The sequence below is a fragment of the Nymphaea colorata genome, chromosome 3, assembly GCF_008831285.2.
Source record: "Nymphaea colorata isolate Beijing-Zhang1983 chromosome 3, ASM883128v2, whole genome shotgun sequence".
Taxonomy (NCBI): domain Eukaryota; kingdom Viridiplantae; phylum Streptophyta; class Magnoliopsida; order Nymphaeales; family Nymphaeaceae; genus Nymphaea; species Nymphaea colorata.
The window spans coordinates 20,677,819-20,703,264 of NC_045140.1; the positions used below are offsets into that span (position 1 = coordinate 20,677,819).

Genomic DNA, 25,446 nt, shown 5'->3' on the forward strand with positions numbered 1-25,446 from the left:
AAAACTATATTGGGTAATGAAACATCTATGTATCTTTCAAGAATTCAAACTTCAAAGTATATTTATGTAAAGGATTTAAGGCTCGCATAATCGCGTTAGGAGTGGAGGAATAAGAGGTGGACAAGAAATAGATGGGGTTAGTTGCTGGGCAGCTAAAGCATTAAGCCGGCGCCACAAGCTCTGCAGGCTCTCGTGTTTGAAAAGCACTGCGATAGCTTCATTTTAGCACATGCAAGAACGCTGAAGCAGTTTCTTGGCCACACGTGAGAGGGATATGTATAAAGCTCCTGTGGGCCGACTGCATGCACCAATCCCTCGCCTTTCTTAAATCCGTTCACGCCTCCCGGCCAGCATCCAGAAGCCGGCCCCCGCCATTTGTATGATTCCGTATGCCGGCCCCCAATGATCTTGGCATGAACCTCATAATTTAGAGAAGCCCATGATGTTTGGGTGTGCATCTACAGATCTAGTGGACCAACGACTAATCTAATTGCAGTGCCTGCAACTGCCCTCCCCGCAATTTTCATGATATGAGAGCTTTTAAGAAAGAAAACCCTTGACAATCCGTTGGAATTTGTTCCAAGGTAAGATATATAAAAGAGTGAGCGAATAGTGACTCTGGCTGTCTAGAGTTATCTAGCCCCCTCATGGATAGATAGTGTCACATATATTGTGATATTTTTGAAATATCCTGATATGAATGTCAAAAATAAGAAAAATGAAAAAACTGGGAAAAATCATGATATTTTGAAAAAAAGGGAAAAATATTTGTCGCCTTATCATCACACCTTCTCCCATTTTTTTGATATTTTTTAACATTGATATTATCATGGATTTAGATGTAAACTTAAACTAAATTTACATTCCTCTTATCATTTTTATATAGTTTTATTTATGTTTTCCTATTAATTTCTCATTTATTTCATTTATACATATTTTTTTTTTAAATTTCCAAATTTTTCTCGAGATTTTCCAAAAAAAAAAAAAAACTTTGCTGTTAAAAACCTGAGGAAAATCCCGCCGTTAAAAATCCAAAAATGATATTTGTGACACTGTTGGAAAGAAAAACAAGGATAAATAGGAGAAATCTAATACTAGATTATAAATTCACCCATCTTCTTTTTCTCCTCATTTTTCTTTCAACTATCCATCAAATAAATTAGATGACTCTAGTGAATGAAGTAGATGACTCTAGGTAGTCAGACTTACCATTGGTGTTATATATATATATATATATATATATGTGTGTGTGTGTGTGTGTGTACTCCACATCAATTGGAAGTGTAATATTTTAATATGAAAAGCTAAAACAAGAACTCTTAGCAACTATAAGATGATACAAACCTGGAGTTGGGCACTTGGGAAAAAAGAGTGGGAAAAAAGAGTTATGCACTTGCAAAAATTCAAAAGACAATCTTAAGTTAGGTTTCTGATGCGATTATGTGATCTGCCTTGAAATCGTTTGATTTGCTTTGAAGTTTGCTACATCGAGAAATATATCCGTGAGACATATTTACTTAGGAGCGTCAGCGATTTCTTGTCAAGAATATGCCTCTCTTTTTCGCTCTATCATAGACAGAAAGATTGTTCGAAATTTCCAGGATTACTTGCACGAAACAATAGAGATGTGACACTGACGAGGACTATGGAAAGAAAACGACGATATCCCTCCCATATTCTGAGGATTCCGTATGGCTCGAAGAGAAATGTTTGCCAGGGTTTTTTTTTTTTTTAATTAAAAATGCATCCGATATTTTGGACAAATCGACCTTGTTCATCATCTATGGCTTTCCGAAGTCTACTTACGTCCAGATGCTTGACCTACAACCCGTTGCTATGTTAAGCGAATTACGAATCTCACAAATTGCTACGTGTAAGTGAGTTGATCTCTTAATTGCATTCAAAACCTGACGATGGTAAAGGTGAATAAAGTTGCTCAGCCCCATTCCCAACATTCTGCACAGTTAGCTTTTACATGGCGCCCACTTGTGTTCAGATTAAAAAAGAACAAAGATCTCTCTCTCTCTCTCTCTCTCTCTCTATGTCCCGTTGTTTGCTTGTACATAAGAGGACTGTCGATCACTTTTCCCTCTCTGTAACACTATGCATACATAAGAGGAAAATGGATCACTTCCCTCAAGGGTTTGTGTATCCGATGTTTCAAGCATGTTCTTTTATAAAACAAACCGCATGAGTGCATCAAGAATTTTCAGGCCTGCTATCTTTCTCCAGAGGTCGCTCTCGGCCTCCCATGGCTAAAGGCGCGTCTAGTACAGCTTTCTGGTTACCTGGCTTCCTGCAACTTTTTTGCCATTTTTTTAAGAAAGAACAACAATATTTTACTTTTTTTTTTAACACAAGACAGATGAGTTCCTTCTGGCATCAGTAATCACAAATATGGACTTTCAACTTCGTTTTTCATCCACAATTGTTAACTTTCGTTTTTAATGGGAACAAAGAAACCAAAACAGAGTGCGAATCTGACCACTATTGATAGACTGGAAAACCTGAAAAATGAAGAGATGTAAAAGACAGAAAGCTCCTCTCTGCCATTCATATGGTGATTGGAAAACTCCGCATGCGAGCTGCCCAACATACAGCCATAGTCATGACGTCCAGTTCTTGCCACCAAACAATGGGACAGGCCGGATGTTGAAATATGTTGCCGACGTAAGGTAGCTACAGCTCAATACAACATAGAGTTTAAACCAAGGGGATAAACAGGTCAGGAATGTACATACGGTCGTCACAATGATGACAAAAGCAAAGTTCACCAAGCACCTAGGCACAGAGAGATCAACTTCCACGGTTTGGTTCGGGAAATGTCCTTTTGAATGAAAGTCTGAAAGTAGGCTGTCCTTCTGCTGGAACAGATTGAGCAACCAATCAGCAGCTTCAGACTCTGATGTTGGGATTGCTTGCAGCGGGAAGTGGCGAACATGTATATGAACTTCAGAAGGCTCCACACCGAAAACATTATCCATGAAGGACGGGCACCGATGCTTGTAACCGATAGTTACATCATAAACTGCAGCCATCCTCGAATTAGTACACAGAGTTTACATTTAATACAAAGAAAAACTAACGTAATATTCAGGTGGTACACAGTGCAAGCAGTTTAGAGTTGTGTTATTTTACATTACTTGAAACACAGTTGATAGGAGAGAGGACACAATTAGTCATTTAACTTAATTTAGATATACTAGATAAGGGGGATGCTGGAAAGTGGGCATATCTGAATTGGAGAGGCCGGAGGACATATGGGACTCGCGAGTTGTGATTCCTCAAACCGATCAAAGCACACAGTAACTGTTTATAGCCAAGCAAAAACATGAAAGGCTGGTAACCACCATTATAAAATTGGCTTGGTAAGAAACAAGGCAATGGTTTAAACTTTAAAGCAGAGAGCATAGGGGAAAAAAAAAACTCTTTCTAAAGAAAATGCAGAATCTTTATTCCTTCATATACCCAAATTCCAACTGACAAAGGAACTGGAGCTGTGCACATTCATGCAAGAAATATAACCATCAGAATTTTAACAAATCTCATAGCTAAGCAATACGACTTTACACATTTAAGCAGCAGATCTAGAAGCATCAAGATCAGATTGCTAAGCTCTCAATCACTATCCTTTACATTCTCCCTTCTTCTAGATTTAGTATCTACTCCCTTCTTCTAGATCTAGTATCTAGAGCAGCAACTAACTAAAGATCTGAAAGAAAATACAGAAGCAAAATATATGACAGCAGCCTGAAGTGAAACAAGACATTGACAGCTGAAAGGTGGCAATGGCATTAATCTGCTAAGAACAAACAGCATATGAAAGAAAAATACATTCATCATAAGAAATAATAAACATAAAGAAGCAACAAAGGGAAAATAAAATAGAAACTTTGTGCCACGAATAAAGATAATTATGCAAAACTGTTCCATGAGGAAAACAACAGTTCAAAGAAACGTAACCTTTGTCCAAGGAGTTCCTAAGAAGCTCTGTGCAGACTGAGAAACCCTTTGTTTTGGGAAGAAGCACATGTTTAAGTATAGGCAAACCATTCTCCTTTGCATGCTGTTGGCTCCTTAAACATTTCTGCTCACTGGGAATGACAAAAAATTATAAAATGGAACCATACGAGCCGATGTAACTAAAACCAGTTCCCACAAAATAAATACCCTAACACAGAATCATGCAGCACACCTTCAAGAAATAACTAAGGAAAAGCCAATGATTCATGGGACTAAGTTTATTAAAAGAAGAGAGGAAGAAGGTCGACTTCATGATGCAAAGCTATATATTTACAGTGAACGTCTACAATCATAAATAGGCACCAGAAGAGAATCAAATAAGTGCAGAAGAAAAGTGTTGCGAATGTGGGTGTGTGGCTATCAGCATGAATGTGAGGGTCAAGTCCTTAAAGGTCTCGGTGTTTTCTGAATCCCAGATAAATGATAGCTTAAATGCATCAATGGCATTCAGAATTCGCCTGCATTTCTGATCAGCCAAGACAGGCCAGAAGTTCTGACAGAGAAACACTGCACTAGCATCACCTGAAGGGGCTACCTAAGCGAAGGATGAGTTTCTTTTCCTTCCTACAATTTTTTTTAATATTATGTTCTGATCCAATTTAACTTTTTCCGATGTTTCTGTTTACTTTTCTTTTCTACATATTTCAAAATTGGTGGTAGTAGCAAAGTTCAATTTTTCTTTCAGAATATGGGATTTGAGGCATACTCTGGAAGCACCTAAAATTTGAACCGAGAAGAAAGGAAGTTTCCTGCTAAGTAAATTTTTTTTTTATTCAGAAGGAAAAATTACCAATTCATAGGCAAATTGCCTAAGTTTTCGAAAAATTGAAAAAAATATTGGCCACCACAGTATGAATATACAGACCACAAAGTAACAAGCATTAAGACACCTAGTTCCGATAAGCAGAATCACCTGTCATCAAAGGGCTGAATGTATAACCATGAAGGGCGGATATGTTAATGTCTTAACACTTTTGTGGGTAAATCAAATCAAACAGATCAAGGAGGAAACAAAGGTAATAAACTATTTAAAACTTGAAAAACAAATTAGTTTAACCAAGCAACGACAAATAATAACAATTGAAAAATATACCACGGGCACTTTGCCCCATAATTAAGTAAATTTACAGTTATATTGTAAATAAACAAAAGAGAAATGATAACAAAAAGTTAGAACAGGAAAAAGACTAAGAAACTACAAACAAGGCTGTCACTTCATAATTATTGCATCAACATATGTAGCAAAGACCAGAAATATCAAAGTAGAAAAGCAACATTTAACAACAAAAAGATACAAGTCGTAAAGTGATTTATAAAGCCACATGTTAAGGTCATCATCAGAAAACCAATGGAACCAGATTAGAAGTGTCATCATTCAGTTGAGATGCATTTATAATGATCAAAAGCGTGACTTGAAGATCAATATTGAAGCTTATATTGATAGATATTACCTGAAAAATACAAATATCTCGGTCCAATAAAGCATATCTAATGCATTAGATATTGCAGCAAAAACAGTTCAAACAAGGATAAGTCTGATAGAGATTTACGTGTAATCAGTTCCCTCAGGGAAAACGATCAACCAGAGGGGATCCAAGGGATCAAGAAAAGTTGACAGCATTTCTCGGATAAGAAGCTCATCATGTTCCCATTTTCTTTCGACTGGTATGAAATCAAAAATGTGGAAACCCCAACCAAATATTGGTAATTTCATCAAGCTGTTCTTGAGTATATATTTGATATATCCCAGGCGGCCTTTTCTTATCGCAAAGTTCCATAAGTACATCCAATCAACCTCAGTTCTATGGTTACAAAGAAGCAATACCCGTTCTCCTGGAGGAACAATTTCCCCTGACCACACAACTTTAGTCTTGTTTATTTTCTCGAACAGAAAAGGCCATAATGACAACCACTTGCTGAAGAAAAAGGATGTCATCCTCCTACTGCAGCGCACACTAAACAATCTTGGCAGGACATATGCGACAGGACTTAAGCAAACCAGCATCATAAATGCTGTCGAAAGTAGAACGACGAGGCAGCAAATACCCCTCAAAATCCTCAATGGAGACAAAGGTCGATGCCTAGAACTCAGATTAAGCATTACTTGAGAATGGTCTGTCTGCAGTATAGAAGAAGTTTCAGTCTCACCATCAGCTAAACTATTCATCTCATTAGTGTACGTTTCACATCCGTCCAAGGCACCTTCAGTAGGAGAAGCAACACCCAACTGGTCAGCCAACTGTTTCTGCATTCCCACCGGTTAAATGTTGAGGTAAATGACCAATAATTGGCATATCTCGCTCCTTACCAGATCTCACTTGAATATTAATTAGATCGGCACTGCTTATTTGTTAAACCTACTAACGGGGTTCTGCTACAGCAGATACAAGCCCCAAGTCACCGTAGTGAAATTGACAAGCAAACGACTGCCAGTTGTGTACTCACGCATGGTACATGCAAGCAGCCACTGCAGTTGAAACCAGTGGAGGCCTCCTAAAGTGACAAATTATCTGCAAGATACAATTGGACCATACAAATGAAATCGATCTACCAAAAATGGACTAGACATGCAACAACAGTGACTTCAGCTCAATAGTTCCATTCCTCCATTAATAATAAAAGTAAGCAAAGCAACAAAAGTCCTTGACCAAATTAGCACCTGCAAGACTTCAAAATTTTTTAGCAGAGATACAGCCTTGTTCTTCTTCGGTGGTTGGCCGCCGTCCAGGACTTCAACCTGAATCAGATCAGTTGCATTCCAGATCCGAAATATAACCAACAACTCATTCTAAACCCGGACAGAGGATCCATTGCTTAACCAGACGAAGGGAACAGCAACGAAATGTTCATATATGAAATGAGGTCCATAGGATCCGGATCCCGAAATAAGCGGGAACCAAACCCGACTTATTCATCAGATAAAGAAACCAGCCACCAACTCTCGACTCGCATATCCACAGCGAACCGAATCATTAACAGCTTAAAATAAGGTGGAAAGGAATGTTCGAAGAAGCCTTACAGTTTATACTTTATACCAAGAATCAATAATTTAAAAAAGCAAAATATGAACCCGTGAATATCATTTCTTATTTCCATGGTAATTTTTTCCCCAAATAGCATTCCCTCTTTTCCACCTGCGCAAACTAGTTCTTACTTTAAAAAAATGTGGAGATCAGGATGAAGAGATTGGCTAATGAATTCAAAGAAATCATCACATATTTTCTCGACCAGATCGGGGTCGTGTGTTCCAAACCGTGCGAAAAACGAAAAAAGAATAGGCGAAGCAAAACATAGGCTTTCTCCACGTAAATCCCTTTGTAAGGAGATAGAACAGTGATTTTCTTCTCTGAAGCGTCCAGACAGAGAAAGGGAAATCTCCACCTCCGCGAAAAAGTCGCCGGAAATCGATTTGCCGGCAGAGAAAGGGGAAACTTTCCCGCTTTTCGACCCGCCTAACATGTTGGGAGACACAGGGGAGACGCGGAATAGGATGGCAAACCACGGGATTTTCTCCATATGGTTAACGGAAAAGTTTTTTCAATTGCAAAGCCCAAGAAGGTCGAACAGAAGGCAACTCACCGGGATGATCCCTTCAGCTGGACGTGGACGACAAGCTGGCCGGCGAGAGAGAGAGAGATGGGCTGATGAGACGTGTCTTCCCTGCCAATCGGGACTTCTTTCATCACGTCGGCGAGGGCCGAGTTTCCTATCCAGTATCCATATTGGGTTCGGATCCGGGTAAGGGTCCGAGCGAGACAGAGTGGCTGCTCTCCTGGTCTTTTCATTTTTACATCATTTCATCGTCTTTATTTCGACTTTAGAAAATTTTGAGGACGCATCAAGGCACCAATTATTCCCTTTGCTTTAGAAAAAAAGAAAAAAAGGTAATCTCAATTCGATATACCCAATAAAATCGCAGCATAGAGGACCGAGGTTTTTTACTCCCCTTCTACAAATTCAAGTTTTTATCAAAATTGAATTTCTGATTATGATGACATCGAAACACTCTTAAAACTTGTTTTTGTATAAGCCAAGAGATGTGCACTCTATCACTAAAACCCGTAGTTAAGTAAGTAAGTACGTATTGTTGCTAATGCACATTTTGTGACCGTTTTTAACTGTACAAAATAAAAAAATATTTTTTAACGCACAATTGTCTTTATTATCGGGCATAAATATGTACATATAAATAAATATCTAATAATATGACCAAACTAGTCTTTATTAAGCGGTTAAATATATTTAGCATGTAATTGTATTTTTCTTAATAAACACATTGAATTCCTACCTTCAAGCTTTGGCAATAAAATACTATGAATAGCGTACCCGATAAAGAATTTTTAACTAACTTTTTGGATTGCCATGCGCCGTTTTAGTTAACTCTTTCAAAACAAGTTTTCTTATGTCTAGTCTTTAATTTTTTTTTTTTTGAAGATGATTTTTTTGCTTATTTTTTACTGATATTCAACCGATCCAAAATTACTAAATATTTTATATATAAGTAAACCGGAGCATGAGGATAAAGTAGGCTTGAGGCCTAGCAGGATTACAAAAAAATAATTTTTAATATAATTTAATATATAAATATAATTTTAGTTCTCAAGTCTGAATCGGGTCAGAAACGATGCCTACGCCTCGTCATTCAGACACAAAACCAGATTTCAAGAACAGATTAAAATGAACCAGGTTTTTTTTTTTTTTTTTGCCATGAAGCGTTGCTTTGAAAGGGTGTCATCGAAATGCTAATTTGTAGCTTGTGAAGAGGTCAAAGTCTTGAAAGGAGCCCGCTTCCAAGATTTTCACCAAGTTTGAAGGCGGCTGATGGTCACCTCCCACCAGAGATCTCTTTTTGTTTAATTCATCATGCGGATTGGTAAACTTGCGCTGTTCGAGATTGAAAATGGTGCCGCAGATTGAAAGATGGCGGCTGCATTTCTTGTTGTGTCTTTTGGAAATGTACAAGTGGAATCTAATTTACTGTTTGGTTTTGGATTAGTACTGGCGGTCTTTGTATTCCCGAAAGATATTCTTCCTGTTCTACGTCTGAGATTCAAATTTATCTCATGACTCTGAGCCATTGTTCAAAATATGTTCGAACTTATCGCAGAGAAAACAACAATTTGTCAAAAACCATCAAACACAATCTAACAGATCAGATTGTAATTTGTGAGCAGACAAAGCCGATGAAAATGACTCGATGATGAGAGGAATCCAACTGGAAGACACTAGGAGGCAAAAGGCTCAGCCAACGAAGACGTCTGCAGCCTGTAGTTAACCGCAGGTACCACTGATCTGGTAGTGCCACCAGTTTGGAATATCACAGCCGCTTGATGAGGGTGGAGCTAGGAGTGCATCAGATCTTTAGTGGTGGTAGTAGGCCTACACTTGTCATCCTCAATTCCTCATTGTGGAAGAAAGCAGGAACTTCTTTATCTGTTGGAAGAGATTAACTAAATGGTTTACAGAAAGAGGGACAAATGTGGCACCGGATTCCATGGTTTGGCTCTTCATTTGCTTACAGTTCCACCAGAAAGGTTAAACCCTTCCAATTGATTGATAATGGAGTTGCATCCGTGTGCTTAGAACCGCAACTTTGTGTCTTTATCATGTCGGTCACTCTCTCCTAACTGTCAAAATAATAACATGTCCTTCAATGGTTTCTGTCCGTGGAGACTGCTTATCTAAAAGCTTAACGACGATTCTGATTCCCAACAACCAGTCACCAAGTAGGGCTCAATTGATATATCTACTGGTCATTCCGAAGTTACGGTAAGAACCATTTCACTTCTTTTGCAGATGTGAACTGCCATTATACGCCTTCTTTGGATTTTATGTTCTAATTCTTGAAACCCTTCCGCCGTTTTCTTACCTTTTCTACTCTCTTACTGTTTGGGTTACTGACATTATAGTTATGGTTCTTGCAGTTTGTTCAGACAATTCATTCCCTAAAAATAACTTCCTACATCTCCATCGTATTTAAGAAATTGATTGGCTGCCAGTGGACATGAATCGAAAAATATTCTCAGTTGTCTGCTAATCTGGTTACCATTGTTAAGCAACTTTACAGTGCTTCTGGTTCAAGAAACAGTGTAAACATTCCCAACTCGAGAAAAGCTTCTGTCTTTAATCGCCCCGGATGATCAATAAGCAGCTCAATCTTCTCACATGATCCTTCCGCTAGACCCCTTTTAGAGCAACTGATCTCTCTATAATTGTACATCAAGAACAATCAAAGCAAGCCGCTAGTCTTCCAGACATGGTCTTACTTCTCGATGTTGAATCAGATTACCATGATCGAAGTGTTTAGTGCATATGTTAAAGAAAATAAATTGGTAGTCTTTTCCACCGCTCTGCTTTTCTAGAGTTCAGTATCTCTCGAGTTTCCATGTTCCCTTGTACAGTTTTATAATAATATGCGTATTTTTCTCATCCATTTTCTTCTTACTTTGCATTGGTCCCTAACATTCCAGTGCACAACAAATTTATTCTTTCAGACGTCATTTAGATGGTTTGGCAGTTTCAAAGCAGTTGGCTGCCAAAGGCGTTATGTCTGGCCAAAATGGTTTTAAAAGGAAATAACTTATGCCGACATCTGGTCTACTACTTAAAACAGAGAAAAGCGTCAGTCTTCCCATATGGTATATCAATATCAAAATTACAGTCACGGCTGCAACGGCAAGAATTGCAGAGGTAGCCGGTTCAAAGGACGCTATGTAGGTGGATGAGCGGCCTCAGCTTTACCTTTTACCATCTTATTTCAAATGGCGTGATTGCAGTGGTGGTCAAGAGATATGATTAGAACCACCTGATAGATCAGCTTTTGTGCATCAACTGTCCTTATTGGATGTTTGATTTGGTCATTACATGAACCAGAAACAGAATTTCATGACTCCATCAAGAAGAAACCATTTGATGAAAAAGCTTGAGCAAACGAAGAATGTTAAGAATGTAAATTTGATTTGATTTGCATACGGAGGCAGAAAACAGTGTCCTCTGCTACCTTCTTTTCAAATGCATGATTTACATGCCTTGCTTGCCTAATTTATGTATTGGTGCTCAAGAGATAATGATGAAAACCTCTCGATAAATCAGCATTTATGCATTATCTATCCTTGCTGGATGTTCGATTTGGTCATTATATGAAACAGAAAGGGAAATTCCCTACTCTGACAGGAAGTAACCGCTTGATGAAAAAGCTTGAGCAAGCAAGAAAGTAAATTCTATTTTATACAAATTAGGGATTATTTTTTCTCCCCAAAATTCTGACATAATCTGGTTCTGTATTGCTCACAAAGAAAGTGAAAATAAGAAAAATGAAAAGTAAAACTACACAAAAAGTAAACTCTCAACAGCCTCTGCAAGGACAGATCATTTGCTAACCCACAACTGTTCGCATATCAGAGGCAGGCAACAGTCTCCTCTGCTAGCTTTCTTTCTTCCCTTCCAACTCACAGGACTCCCCGTTGTTGCTCGACGGAGAAGGGTGGTCATCGTCCTCAACCATTCTGCTCCCTTTCAGATGTTTCCGGATGTAGAAATTGAGAAAGAGAAGCAGGAGAGTACCGTTGAGGAAGGAATTGAACACCCACGCCCCGATCCCATTGCACCCTTCCTTCCTGAAATGCAGGAGCAGAACGCCGATATGGGCAGCGAGGTAGCATCCCAATAGAAGAATCTGGCAATTCACGACCACCGGAAAGCAGGACACCGGCCACCCGACGCTGGTCCAAAAGCGGTACCCATACATAATGGAATAGATCAACGTGGTGGAGAGTATGGCGACCACCTGAAACGATTGGGAGAACTCAAGCCACAGGAAGGACATAAAGATGAGGATGGAACAGTGAAAGAGGCGGAAGAAGGTGAGCGGCCGCCGCCGGAGGATGGAGAAGAAGGTGCGCAGCGGGAGGAGGAACCGGGAAATGTAGAACATGTAAGACCAGAAGAAGACGCGGCCCGACGGTCGCGTACCAAGAGGAAAGCAAAGGAGCCATTGAATCGGGGTCTTGCTCCGTCGCCATAACCACCGGGTATCGCGAATCTCCGCTACCGTCGAAAGGCTGATCCCGATGAAGATGGCAGCGGAGACAACGGCGATGGCGAGGCTGTGCAGCGCAGGGAGGAGGCCAAGAGGGACGGGGCGCCTGCGCTTGATCAGGACGAGGCTCAGGAGCAGGGCAGAAGCGAGGTAGATGCCTATGGATGAGAACAGAAACAACCACGTCGATCCCCATGAATGGATATGACTCCACCTGAAGTTTACAATCGCTGGGTGCTCCGCCAAGTAATATTGCAATCTCTGAATCGCCATGCCCACCATCTCCTCTTTTTGCAGACTCAATTCATCAACAATTCAAGAGAGGGATGCAAAAACTTACTTTCTTCCGCCTCCGCCGGGGTCTGTCTGCTGCCAACGTTCCTTTCTTCGGCTGCCCTTTTTATATGTGGCTGTCTTCTGACTTCTTCGTCCTTTTGTAGAGGAGTTGCAGGAACTTTGTTGAAAGGGAGACGCCTCCGTCCCTCCTCGCCTTCTCGGTCAGCAAAAAGGTTGAAACCTCCCGAACCCGCCGGGCTCGGAGGAGGCGACGGTGGTCCGAACTCAGATCGGAAGCTAAATGTCTGGGTGCAACACGTGGGTGGTGCTCAATCTAGGGAATCCAATGGAAGCCCTTGCCGTTAGATGGGACTGGGGATCTGAGCTGCCACCCTACATGTGAATGGCTGCTTTGACGGTGAGCTGGAGAGCCAGAGCTCATCGGGGCTCTCTCAGGAACTGGCTGCCTTCAGGCGGTCAGAGTTTGCTTTGATGTTAAGGCAGTCAAGAAAGTGAGACGGAGACATGCTAGAATGTATTGGGAATCAAGACAGCAGGAAATGGACTGGTACCCACTTGGGCCCCTCCTCCGCCGCGGCAAGCCGGCCTACAGTTCTTTTCTGGGAGGCACCGGCCTCGGTTGGTCAGTTTCAACCAGCGGGGTTCGGGTTTACCGCGAGGGTTTTTAGGACATAGATGTTTCTTTCAAGGGATTACAGTAAAGCAGTATGAAATTCCTAAGAGATATAGTTACATATTTCTGTGGAAGCGATCAAGTCCTTTTCAGATGTAGCAGTCATGTAATTTCACCGGGCAGATATCTTTTATATTCTTGATTTAATAGGCACCAACCTGGAAAGGCCACATATCAAACTTGTCCTGTCAAGCTAATCACACAAATCACATCCATGCGGTGAAATTTCATCAAACATATTAAGGTGTTATTTGGCAATATGGACACGTGATGAGTGTCCCAAAATTTGTTAAACATTAATGGAATGCCAACTTAAGATATGGTGAAAATATTATCGACGAGTTTCCTTGGAAGTTAGATTTGTATTTATTGGTCTAATGTCGATCACCAACTCCTCTTTCAAACCATCACAATTAAACTGAACCAGATCTCTTTATCAACAAGTCCCCTTTTAAGAAACCTGACATTAAGTTCGGATAGCAGCGGGATTCAGACTCGCCTTAGACAATCAGATTCATGAACATTTTCATGTACTTTAATCAGTTCATCTTTAAGGAGATGACGGAAATGACAACGATGGTGATGACGGGAGAAGAAGGCAAAGGAAAATGTCAGAGTCAAAACTCTCTGCTGGATATAAAGTTTTGAACATGACCAAATGGGTGCATGTTTGAAGCTATGCAATTGCTCCTACGTGCAAGCCAAAGCTATCGGCATCCAAGTTGCCATCAACTTGACAAGTTTTTATGGGTTGTTTCAAATTTCAATCACATCATCGTGGACACAGCTCATGTCACCTACTGTTGTGAGAAAAGAAAAGGGAGTGAAGCATCCATAACCATAAGGCAGGGCAGCGACTGCTATTATCCATGCATGACTCCACTGCTTTAATATGATATATCCCTCTTTAAAGCTCCAGATGAACTTATAGCTGTGGTACCACATTCATGTGATCAGATGGTCTTGTAAATATGATGCTAATACGATATCCGTGTGTTGAAACATATGAACAATGAAAAATTAATACTTAAGTTGCAGAAACAGAGAAAACTGATCAATAATAACTAAATATATCTCTCGACCTTTAACCCGAGAACACCTAAAACAAGTTATTGATGAAAACGAGACACAAAACCCTAGTCTGAAATCCAGATAAACCGACAGGAAAGTTGTCTTCAATATTTCAGATCCAAAATAATTCCAAGCATACAAGTTCATGTAAGTTCAACACCAAGATTGTCATGAAATATTGGTAGACCTTGCTGCAGCTTGATTGTATTCTCGGGTTTTGGGTCTCATACGAAAAGCAAACAGCGACAGTTGCTTTCCTGATAGAATTGGGGATGCAGAGGTCCCACTTTGATTATGCCAACCATTTTAGACCAAGAAAAAACTGATGTTGGGTCGTTTTATGACAGCTACAATTTGTCTTACCATGCCAACATTTTTCAGTTTATTTTCTTTGTCATGTTCTTGTGGCGGTGATATTCAGCAGGCGCTTGGTAGCAGAAGTGAAATTTCTACATGCTCCAATGCCGTCGTCAAATTTTATTGTTTTTAATTAGAATATTTTGATGTTTTTTTTTTCCTCAGAATTTCAAGTAAACCTGTGCTTTCCAACTACGATTCTTGAAAAATCTTTATTGCAATATAAAACGTTTCAATGGTTCGAACATTTCATTCTTTCAAATGACTGTTCCCTCAGGCCTTTGGCAGTGATGATGCCTTTTTTAAGTGTTGAAAGCTAAAAAATTTCTTACTAATTTGTCGCAAAGCAAGTCAAGTTGGAGCAGGTACTGTTAATTGATGGGCCACACGACCACATCATCATGCATGCAGACTGGTGGTTCAGCATGGGTATCAGTTTCTTTGGGATTGCAATCAATTATTGTACTTCTTAAATTGCTGCACCCACTCTTTGTCCTTGAACGGGACGGTGCAAACAGGCGGGACTAGTAGGCAGCCAGTTTTTCGTTTTGAATATTCGAAACACCAACTTTTTTGTGTTATAAAATGAGAGCCACCGACAAACAAGTTAAAGTGCAGCAGGAGAGACATCCCGATACACTAAAGTAGGTTCCTGATCGCATCCCAAAATTTTTTGGCTGGTTTTGGAGTGCTAAAAAAAAAAGGTTTTGTTTTTGAAATAAGAAAGAAAGGGACTCGCCTGTCGGTACGAGGATCGACTGTTCTCAGCGTTTTTACCAGGAGTAATCAACCCAAGGACTATGTTTGTTATTGATGCATTTCGTTTTAACTTTAAGCACATTTTTTTTTGTTTTAACTTTAAACACCTTTTGATTCTATATGCGGTGTAGAAAAATATTGAAAATTTGATGTTTCAAACTTTTGAAGAGGTTCTTGAAGAATCATTTGAGAATGTGAAATATTTTAGCGAAAGTTGTAAATATCATTTGAAAAACTTGAGAATTCATTTTGGGGTTATTTTAGTGTTCTTTTAAGACTTTAAGTAGGTTTGAGATTTTGCCATAATTTGATTACCACCTACTTAGAGTTTCATCGCATCTTGCTTAAGTTTTTTTAAAGATGTGATTGTGTTTATTGATGATATTAAGTGGAGGTGAATGCATGGATGCATTGATCCAATATGATTAAAAAAGAATGAAGCATATATGATTAAAAGAGAATGGAACATTCCTACCATAACATTTATTTAGAAACATTCCTACCATAACATACATTTAAGATTTTTGTTTTGATAAATATCATATATAAGAAGGAAAAGTTTTTGAAAATGGATTGAAGTTGTAGACCATCAAGCATGAATCCAATATTGGGTCATTACTTGATTTATGGTCTTAGTGAAGTCGGTAAATGAAAATGATCTTGGAGAAGAAAAATATCCACAAGGATGCACAAGATGAGATATTTGATCATAAGAAAATATAGAGAAGAAGAGAGAGAAAAAGATCTTGAAAATCACAAGATCAAAGATTTAAAAGAAAGAGAGATACATATTCATATACATATTTATATATACATATGTATGTATATATATATACGTATAGATACATATATGAAAGCTTATGAAAATGAGGTTTAAATCAAGTAGAGAAAAGAAGATCATCTTAGAAAGAAAGAGATATTTTAAAAATGGAATACACGTATATATATTTATATATACGTATATGAGAGTTTGCATAATGATATGTTAAATCATAAAAAGATAATAACAAAAAGAAATAATCATGTGCATATATACATATATAACACGTATATACGTACATGTCTTCATGAGAATAAAAATCAAGAAATGAAAACAACCGACTTCAAGTTTTATGTAGGCCGGAAGAGAGTTTGGACTCATGTAAGAGTCTATGCTAAGTATCTAAGGCCGCATTAGAATATGTCTTTTCAAAATGTTTTGAAAAATATGATTTATATAAACATAGAATGTTATTATTTCATTGGTTACAATGGAATATGTTTCCTCCACCGTTGGGTATGAAAGAAATTCAAACCACACGATAAGGTGCTCATTAAGGTTCTTAATCGAATGATTAAAAAGAAAACTATTGAGCAAAATGACATGCAAATGAATATTAAAATATACATATTTTGTGATGATTTTCTCTAGGTTGGACAAGTCTCAACCTCAAAAATTAATATAAAGGCAAAAATTTACAAACCATACTATCATTCTCGCCATACATTCACATATAAATAAAAAACCAAGCAACTATGCATGGATAAAATATAGACAATATTCAAGGAAGGAAGAAGAGACAGAGAGATTCAATTAAGAGGGAAAACATGATTCAACTATAAAAAGAAATATCATCTCAACTTCTCATGCTCTCGGTGCATTTGATCGTAGCCTCTTGACTCTAAAATAGAGGTGAGAGCTATCTCCTTTAACCATAAGGAAATGAAGAAGAGAGAAAAAAGGGAAGCAAGACAATACTATTTTCAATAAATGAAATAACATGACTCAAACATGAAAATGAAAGATCATCTCATTTACTCATGCTCACGGTGCACTTGAGCATGACCTCTTGACTCTAAAATAGAGAATGAGAGCTATCTCCTTTGGCCGTGGGTAGAGGAAGAAAGGAATATGAAAAGTAAGACAATACTATATTCAAGAAATGAGATAACATGATTGAAGCATAAAACGAAATATCGCTTCACCATTTGAATAATTGAACCTTGCTCCAAGTTGAAAAAGAAAAAGAAAAATAAGAATGAACGAAGAAAAAAATAAAAAGAGAAGTAAATCTAAACATTAGAAATCCCTCAAGGGTTAGCCCATGTTCAAGAAAAAGGATTGTGAGGGTATTTATAAAGGTTTTTGAAGTCAAAACCTAAAATTTGAATTTTTTTGAATTTTTCAATATTTTCATCTGAGGGGCTGCACTGTTGTAGGCCCCTGCCCGGGCGCTGTTGCGCACCAGGCGCAACAGTGCCCAGTATGGGGAAGACGTGCGTGCCACGCGCATCTACCCAACGCCGGGCGCTGTTGCTCGCTACGCGACGATACCCCTCCCTTTTTTAAAAAAATTTAAATAAAATCAGATGAAATCTAATAAAATGAAATAAAAAAATATTGTTTATATAGAAAACATTTTTTATTTAAAATGTGTAAAAGAAAAGTTTTGTTAAAAAACGGGCGGCCGACTCCATTTTGAATGACTCCGAACTCGCTCCAAATCTGATTTTGGTTTAGTCAGTTGTCGACTCATTCGAGCGTGCGACTTAGGTTTAAAACATGTTTTGGAACGAGAAATGGGTTTTTAAAACAAAGGAAGGTCCGTGTACGCGCGATGTTCAAATTTTGTCGTTTTGAATGCGATTCGAATTTGGGTCTGCAATGCTTAATTTGGATCTGAACTCAAGTTTTGGATCTAATTTTGATCTGAAAGTTGGCCCTTGAACTTTGAATCTTGCGTCTAAATTTGGGTTTCACCCTTGGATAAAATAACACAATCTTTAAAAAAAAAATTTAAGGTGATTATAGTCCCATACACTAAGGGGATAAGGGGTTGGTCCTAAACAGCTCTTTTGGATGTTATTCAAGAGTGATGGTAACGGTATACATCTTCTGGTTTCTATATGTACATATGGGTGCACCCGTGGGATAAAACTGCCTTTTCTGATGGTTCACAAGCTTTTAAATTGAGCATCTGAGGAACTAAGAGCATATTTAAATGCCTAAGATATCACTAGTTCATGATCCCGAACTAGAAAGAACTTGGTCATTTTTTTTCCTAACACAATATACACGGAAAATATTTCAACCAACTGCTTAGGATGAGTTTGTTTAAGTCTTTTTAAGTGATGTTGTTCTTGTTTTTGTTTTTTTCAAACAATATAAGGTGTTGAGGCTCTCTCTCTCAAGCTGCGTCGTTGCCCGTGAAAAAAATGAAGCTGATATAGTGTCAATGCGCCAACAAACCCCACCACGTATGGTGCACCCGTTCATCAGGAGGCGTTGTTTCTTCTGCCTTTTGATGCTTTAATGGGCACTAAATCTAAAATGAGTTGTAACAGTTCATAATCTTTTTTAGAGAGAGAGAAATGCCTACAAAATTTTGCAAGTGCACGGCAATCGAAATATCTTAGAAACTAAGGAAACCGCCGGAATTCTTGACAGAAACTTACATCTAGAAGTTTGAAGATTCTCGCACTGTTCTATAAGGAAAACTCGATTTATGATCCAAAATGATCTGTGTCTTCTATGAAAGTTTTAAACACTTTTAAATAGACCAATGCACGCCCAATAAAAAAAATGGGTAATCTCAAGCTTAAGAAAAAGAAAGAGAACAAATTAAATAAATTAGAATATTAGACAATATGGATGGCCTCTTGCCAAACTTTTCAGGCATGTGGCTGCCCTAAATCAGCAAGTCGGCAGTGTATGCGTGTGCCTGCACGTGCACGCTCATGTGTGGAAAGTGACATAAGCCATGAGCACAGCAAACTCGCAAGGTTGTCTCCGGAATCGTTCGAGGAATCGTCCGAGTCAACTCAGACAGCTACAAAACCTGGCCATGAAACAAGGTTGGCCCGGCTCGCTCCTGACTCGGCCCGATTCACTCTTGATAGCTTGGCCCAACGCAACTTCACTCGGACTTGGCTCACCCGATTCAGATGCCATGATTTACATTATGGTTATTTTAAAGAGTAGTCGAGTCAACTAGCTGACCCAACCCGGTTATCTGCCGATCTGAGTCTAGTTATGAGTTTGCTTTGCTGTTAAATCTGTCTCGTCCTTTGTTGTTTAGATGTGTGTAATTCTTGCAGGTTTGCAATTGCATTATGATGCGACATTGAGAGCCAAGGCGGAATTATAAGAACTAACAAACCGGTTTGCAATTTACATTCTTTTATTAGAGGAAGGAGTTTGACTGCCCTAGGATCTGAGGTGATTTGAGATTATAGAACCTTAAGGTTTTTAAGATCTCGGATACGTTGATTTATAACATATATATATATATATATATATATATATATATCTTTTTCCTTTGATTGAAAGATACATGGATTGCCATATAGCTTTATAATTCTTGTATCTTAAGATTCGTGATATGATTCAGGTCATTCCTTCCTTCGAATTGAGATCAATGAATTTAAGACATAATGAACATCCTAAATTCATGGCCAATTTTTTAGAAATACATTTAAGATAAGCCCTAGTAGTGCCTATTTAAGTTATTTTATTATACAGCTCTCAAAACTATGCACCTCGTTACCTTTTACTTGCAAGACACAGCTTCTAAAATTCATTTGACTTTTAGTATTGAGCAAATTAGCATATTGATTGCTTAAGGGGAATAGGGAACTGAGGGGACAAGATCACACTCAAGGAATCCAAGGTTCAAATCTCATAGTGCCATGTTTTCGTGTTTTACTTTTTTGAGCTGCGAATTTTCTATGGGTTGCAAACTGTGATAAATGCAGCATTTAAGTTGAAGAATATACCATAAGTCAAGTCCATTCTAAGCCGAGGGCAATTTCTGGCCCCTATATAAATATTAAAAAATTAGCACATTTGGTAGGTCCAAAGCAACGTACATCCTAAACAATCTTAGATAATCCGAAAAATTATATGCACACGTTCTAAACTTTTACATGCATCCATCAATATTTTATTTTGCTAGAAAACATACTTTGAATTGCTTTCCTGGTCCCTTCGGTATTACCGCAAGGAAACATAACTAAACATGTAAGTACCAAGCTCGCATAAACATTTTTCCTAAGCAAATTAAAGTACGTATATGCCACATCAATAAACATAGATTAATAAAAGAAACATGCAATCACAGCTTTTGGGAGGAGTACCTTTTATTACAGGAGCAAATACTAATTAAGCAGCAAAGGTAGTCAAGAATATGAGGAAGGTATAGGAGGCAGGATCTACAAGTAAGTAGGTTTAAATTGTGATCACTGTCATCATGTGCTTTCTTTTGTACTTTAGCAAGCAATTATTTACGGAAAGCACTTGGTTAGGATACTAGACCCCACTCAACCTCCGACAAGGTGTGACAGTCAGCTGGTAAATTGAATTGGTTTGCCGCAGATTCGATTTAAATCAGTTTGATTGGGATAAATTTTGAAGACGATCGATTTAAATTGGTTGATTGAGATAAATTTCATCTCGACAAGAGAGATTGCATACTGGAACCTTCTCTGGTTTTGTAGTGCTAGAGGTTGATATTTCGAGAGGTTGAAATAGAGACTGGCTGCTTATCAACTCCATCCAACCCATTGTGCGAATCCTCTCATGAATTAATTTTTTTGACAACAATTGCTGTCATGTTTGCCATTGTTTTACCTGGCAAACACACCAAGCAAGTTATGATATTGTTGCTCTCCACGAGCTGAGACCCATGAGACCAAGGGATCCAAATGGATCTTCGTGTGGAGATGCTGGATGGTTAGTTACATCATGATGGGCAAATAGGAGCGAACCGACCGAAATCGTAACCAATTCTATAAGCAACGTATATAAATAAAATTGATGACATTTAAAACAATTTAAAAATTGAAAACACTTAAAGGTAAGATATAAAGGTTAGTGAAAAGTTGTTCATTTGATTTTCCTTCATTTGATGCATGTGTGCATTCCTCTAAAGTCACCTGTTACTCCAAGGGTTAAATGCCTAGTTTTTTTTTTTTTTTTTTTGGGGTGGGGGGAAGAAAAAACAATTAAAAGGAAAATTATGTTCAAATATGAAGGTCAACATATGCATATTTGGCTGATAAAACCTTAAAAGCTTGGTGTATATATATACATATATATATATAAGAGTGAGAAAGAGAAACTCACTGACCTGCTGACAAAAACATGGAGAAAGACACTATGTCACAGGATTCAAGGAATACACATCAAAGTGGGTTGGAGGCATTTTTGAAATTTTATAAAAAAGTAAATATTTTAGATATTCACTGTTTAACAATGCTTTTTTTTTTTTACCTCGGTTAACTTTTTTTTATCATTTTAATAAGAGTATTTTAGTCATTTTCATCCTTGTTGCACAATTTTTAGTGTACACCCTGACAAACCATGTAGGGACCACGTTCGGGACTTCCATGTATAGAATTCACAAGGCTGAATTGACAAAGTTAGCCGACGGATGACATATGATATAAGTATAATATATATATATATATATATAAAATTTATACACAGATATAATATAATATATATATATATATTCAATTTTAATAAATTGAATTATTTTAAAAAGGAAGTCAGCTTAATGCAAGCCTACGCTAATATAACCCCGAGATAGATACCAAAGCAAAGGCGTTGGATTTGACATAAAGAGAATTAAGGTTTTTGACTTGTATTTGCAGGACAGGACCTATTTTATTCGCCGTCGCTGTAGGAGGAGGGTTTCCAGGGAATTTCGCAGAAGGACAGGCGGACCATTTCCCAGCGTGGTGGCCCTGTTCGGGGGAAGAGCAGAGAGACAAAGAGGGGAGGAGGAGGGGGGTTAAGGGCAGGGAACCTTCTTCTCCTTTCCTTTTCTACGCCTTTTTTCTCTTGCAATTTTTAGGGTTTTCTTCTTATTCCTCTTCTCGTCGTCGAGCGTTTTACCCTCTGTCGATAAAGGAGATCGCCTTGCCATCGGATCTGGCACGTGAAGAGCAGGTTGGTTTCATCTCCTGGGGTGGGCAAATCTTTTCTTTTGTTTTGCTTTTTTCTTGGGTTGTTATTTCCTTTTTAAGGGGACCTCTCTGATGGATTTTGTAGGATTTATTTTTCCTAAATTACCTGCCAGTGTCGAGGTTTTCGTTTATTGGATGTGAATATTATAATTGGTTGGTTGTGGATTAGGGTCTTGTTTCTTTCGTTTTCTGGGCGTTCTGATGAATCTGCGATCTTGTTCTTTAATTTTAGTGGCATTTTTGTTTTATCTTTTCTTGGGGAGAACTACAAGCGTTATCGGTTCATGTGTTCAGGCATCTCTTTCCGATACGTGTATGTGGCTGCATACTTGACTCCCAGAATGTTTATGTGTGCTCTTTTTTTTACTATCGGTCTTCATAGAAACACCGATCTAGTTCAGAATCCCAGTTTTATTTAATTCCTTTTGGATTTGGGGCTCTTTTCCCGTTTAGCATTGGGCCTTCTGATTAATTCGCATGCTTTTATGGGTTTCAGCCCGCAACCGCAAGTAATTTTGGGCACAAGATGGATTTTGGTGGATCCAAAGGCGAAACTTCGGGAAAACCATCGCAAAACGCTTCGAGTTCCAGTGGTAGCGGAAATGGTGATGCTGGGAGTTTTGAATGTAATATATGCTTGGAGTTAGCCCAAGATCCAATTGTGACCCTGTGCGGTCATCTGTTCTGCTGGCCTTGCCTCTATAGATGGCTTCGTGTTCATTCGCATTCTGATTGCCCTGTTTGCAAGGCGCTAGTGCAGGAGGATAAGTTGGTTCCTCTTTATGGTAGAGGCAAAGCATCATCAGATCCTAGGTCTAAGTCTATTCCTGGTATGGAAATTCCAAGCCGTCCTGCTGGCCAGAGGCCAGAAACGGCACCGGCTTCGGAACCCAACCATTTTACTCAGCAGCCCTTTGGGTTCATGGGAGCACCTATGGCGACCACGAGATTTGGGAATTTCACTTTCTCTGCTGGGTTTGGACTATTTCCATCACTCTTTGGTTTTCAGATGCATGGATTTCCTGATGCCTATGGTGCCGCTACTGGTTTCCCTTATGGGTTCTCTAACCCGTTTCATGGAGGTCATGCTCATGGATATCATCCGCCTTCAACTCATGCACCGCAGGATAACATGTTACAGAAGTACCTACTATTGGTTGGTTTTTTGGTGGTTATTTTCTTTCTCTTCTTCTAGCTCCTTCTAGTATGCATCATGCTGGTTTCATGTGCAGCTTTAAGGTGGAAGATTTCTGGAAATGTACATGTAATTCTTGTGATGCAATTGTAAATTTTTAGTCGACCTTGCTGTAAGTTTAAGTTTGCTTCCAAATCTTCTAAATAAATTATTATACACTATTCAGATCATCTACCAAGGCTTTGCTGTATATCTGAGTCTTGATAGGAAAATAGGGGCCGCTATTTATGGATTTTATTCTCCGAAGCTTTACTGTGATCGAGGCTGTGAGTTCACATGATTCTAATAAATTGAATCGTCTATTCTCTTGTCTCATGGTTTATGTGTACATAGCACATACGGTTAGTCCTGTCTTATGTCTACATAGCACATACGGTTAGTCCTGTCTTATGTCTACCTAGCACATACGGTTAGTCCTGTCTTATGTCTACTGACTCTGGTGCAGTCTGCTGAGGCAGTACCTTTTTTAATAACCATGAGCTTTTCATTTTTTCAAAAAATTAAAAAGAACTAATTGTTCACATTTAAGATTGCTATAAGGTGACTGCTTGGACTTTGGAGGCATCTTTTGTTCTGAACAAGCCAAAACTTTTTACTAGGAAAAATAAAAATTTGCTAACTTCCTATAATAGCCTGTAATAATAGCTTGTAAGGAGGTGAAGCATGTTTGAGAAAATGATAAGCAGTTATTATTGATCAAGAAGATTGGCTGGGTATTTTTACTAGGCTGTAGATTCAAGCTGGGAAAAAGTGTGGGGTGGCCTTGTCTTTCACCAAACGTTCCACATTTCGACCTTGCACATCACAAACTGTTTTTCTAAAAATGGAAATAAAGAAAAATCATGTCCTGAACTTGAAGTTGTAGGAGATGTTGATTTACCTTGGCATTTCAATATTGTATCCTTTTTGCATGCTTCTAAAGACTAACAACAGTTTAGAAGCTAGCATGATGCAACTGTTTTTATATAATAAAGGAGTGGTTGAAAATAATCATCAGCGCATTACAAAATATTACATATGATTTGAATCATAGCACTAAAATTAGGTACACTTAGTTAATTGCAAAAAGGTGATTTGCCATGCTTGTTAGCTGCTGAACTAAATGATTTAAAATAATAAGTTAGTTGCGAGTTTATGAATGCAGTATGAAAGAAAACATCACAAGGCAATGCATTGAATACTAAAAACGAGTAACTAAAAAGCTAGACTTTTATGTTTTAAGCAAAATTGATAATGGTTTATTTGCTCTACTTGTGCTTGTACACGATATGTTCATCACTTCATCTATATATCCAAGCAAGGTTTGAAGGTAGCTTTGATGGCTGAGCTGTTGACTCTGAAACATAGCTTCTACTAAGGAACTGCAGTTATCTGCTGCTGGCTGTTTCTTCTACAGCTGATCATTATTTTCTTGACCTTAAACATTTCAAGTTTAGCCTAAATTTCTGGCTCTCTTATTGTTTATAACGTTGGTGCATCTAAATGGTACCCTTATCTAGCTATTATTCCTTCCTCCTGTTTCCTTCTTGTTTGTCAAGTATTTCCTGTCAATCAACCGATTGTTTCCAAGTTTAGCCTTCCCAACTTGGTTAGTAGCCGCACTCACCACTGTTAGGTAAGTTTTAGGTGCTTTCTTAGGGTTGTGTCCATACACACATCCCATGTGCACATCTGAACATGGTTGCATTGCATGTATCTGCCTATGTCACATGGATGCGGGGTGCAGGTGCAACAGATCCCAAAGTTTTGGGTGTGGGGTTGCGGCAAGGATATATATATATATATATATATATATGGTTGTTTCTTAGCTTAATTTGTCTCTTCTTTTACTTTCATTACTATAAATAAGGAAAGGGAGGGAGAGAGAGAAGAAAAAAAAAAGAGGGAAAAGGATTTTGAAAGGGAATAAAATAGGGTGCGATTGGAGCGAGTCGATGCAGGTGCTGGCCTTTTTTTGAAGAGTCCGTGTGACATAGGTATCTCACCATATTGTCTCCTCTGTGCTTCTTTATGGTGTTTTCTTGTTTCAACTATTCCCCATCATCACTTTTGTAGATGTAGTTATCGAAGGTTTCCCTGCAGTAC

General features: G+C 38.5%; 3 protein-coding genes across 11 annotated transcripts; 1 reads left to right on the top strand and 2 right to left on the bottom strand.

Annotated features, from left to right (window-relative positions):
- Window positions 1–2,523: 2,523 nt before the first annotated feature.
- On the bottom strand, window positions 2,524–7,755 carry LOC116250203 (probable 1-acyl-sn-glycerol-3-phosphate acyltransferase 5). 8 transcript variants are annotated; one of them, XM_031623693.2, is made up of 5 exons: window positions 7,603–7,717; window positions 6,683–6,760; window positions 5,574–6,533; window positions 3,964–4,094; window positions 2,524–3,028 (listed from the first exon to the last, which is right to left on the bottom strand). In XM_031623693.2, exons 3-5 carry the CDS (start codon window positions 6,272–6,274, stop codon window positions 2,607–2,609), a joined length of 1,254 nt encoding a protein of 417 aa, XP_031479553.1. In that variant the 5' UTR covers window positions 6,275–6,533; window positions 6,683–6,760; window positions 7,603–7,717; the 3' UTR covers window positions 2,524–2,606. The 8 variants fall into 8 exon arrangements, with proteins under 8 accessions (XP_031479553.1, XP_049932856.1, XP_031479554.1 ...); XM_050076899.1 differs by lacking the exon at window positions 6,683–6,760 and having other exon boundaries at window positions 5,574–6,268; window positions 6,469–6,533; window positions 7,603–7,711; XM_031623694.2 differs by having other exon boundaries at window positions 6,683–6,753; window positions 7,603–7,680.
- A 3,471-nt stretch (window positions 7,756–11,226) lies between these two features.
- On the bottom strand, window positions 11,227–12,848 carry LOC116250204 (elongation of fatty acids protein 3-like). Its single transcript, XM_031623698.2, has one exon. The coding sequence runs from the start codon at window positions 12,341–12,343 to the stop codon at window positions 11,447–11,449; it is 897 nt and encodes a 298-aa protein (XP_031479558.1). The 5' UTR covers window positions 12,344–12,848; the 3' UTR covers window positions 11,227–11,446.
- An 8,972-nt stretch (window positions 12,849–21,820) lies between these two features.
- Window positions 21,821–23,531, top strand: LOC116249759 (uncharacterized). 2 transcript variants are annotated; one of them, XM_031623010.1, is made up of 2 exons: window positions 21,821–22,149; window positions 22,663–23,531. In XM_031623010.1, the coding sequence occupies exon 2, from the start codon at window positions 22,693–22,695 to the stop codon at window positions 23,359–23,361; it is 669 nt and encodes a 222-aa protein (XP_031478870.1). In that variant the 5' UTR covers window positions 21,821–22,149; window positions 22,663–22,692; the 3' UTR covers window positions 23,362–23,531. The 2 variants fall into 2 exon arrangements, with proteins under 2 accessions (XP_031478870.1, XP_031478873.1); XM_031623013.2 differs by lacking the exon at window positions 21,821–22,149 and adding an exon at window positions 22,175–22,479.
- The last annotated feature ends 1,915 nt before the right edge of the window (window positions 23,532–25,446 follow it).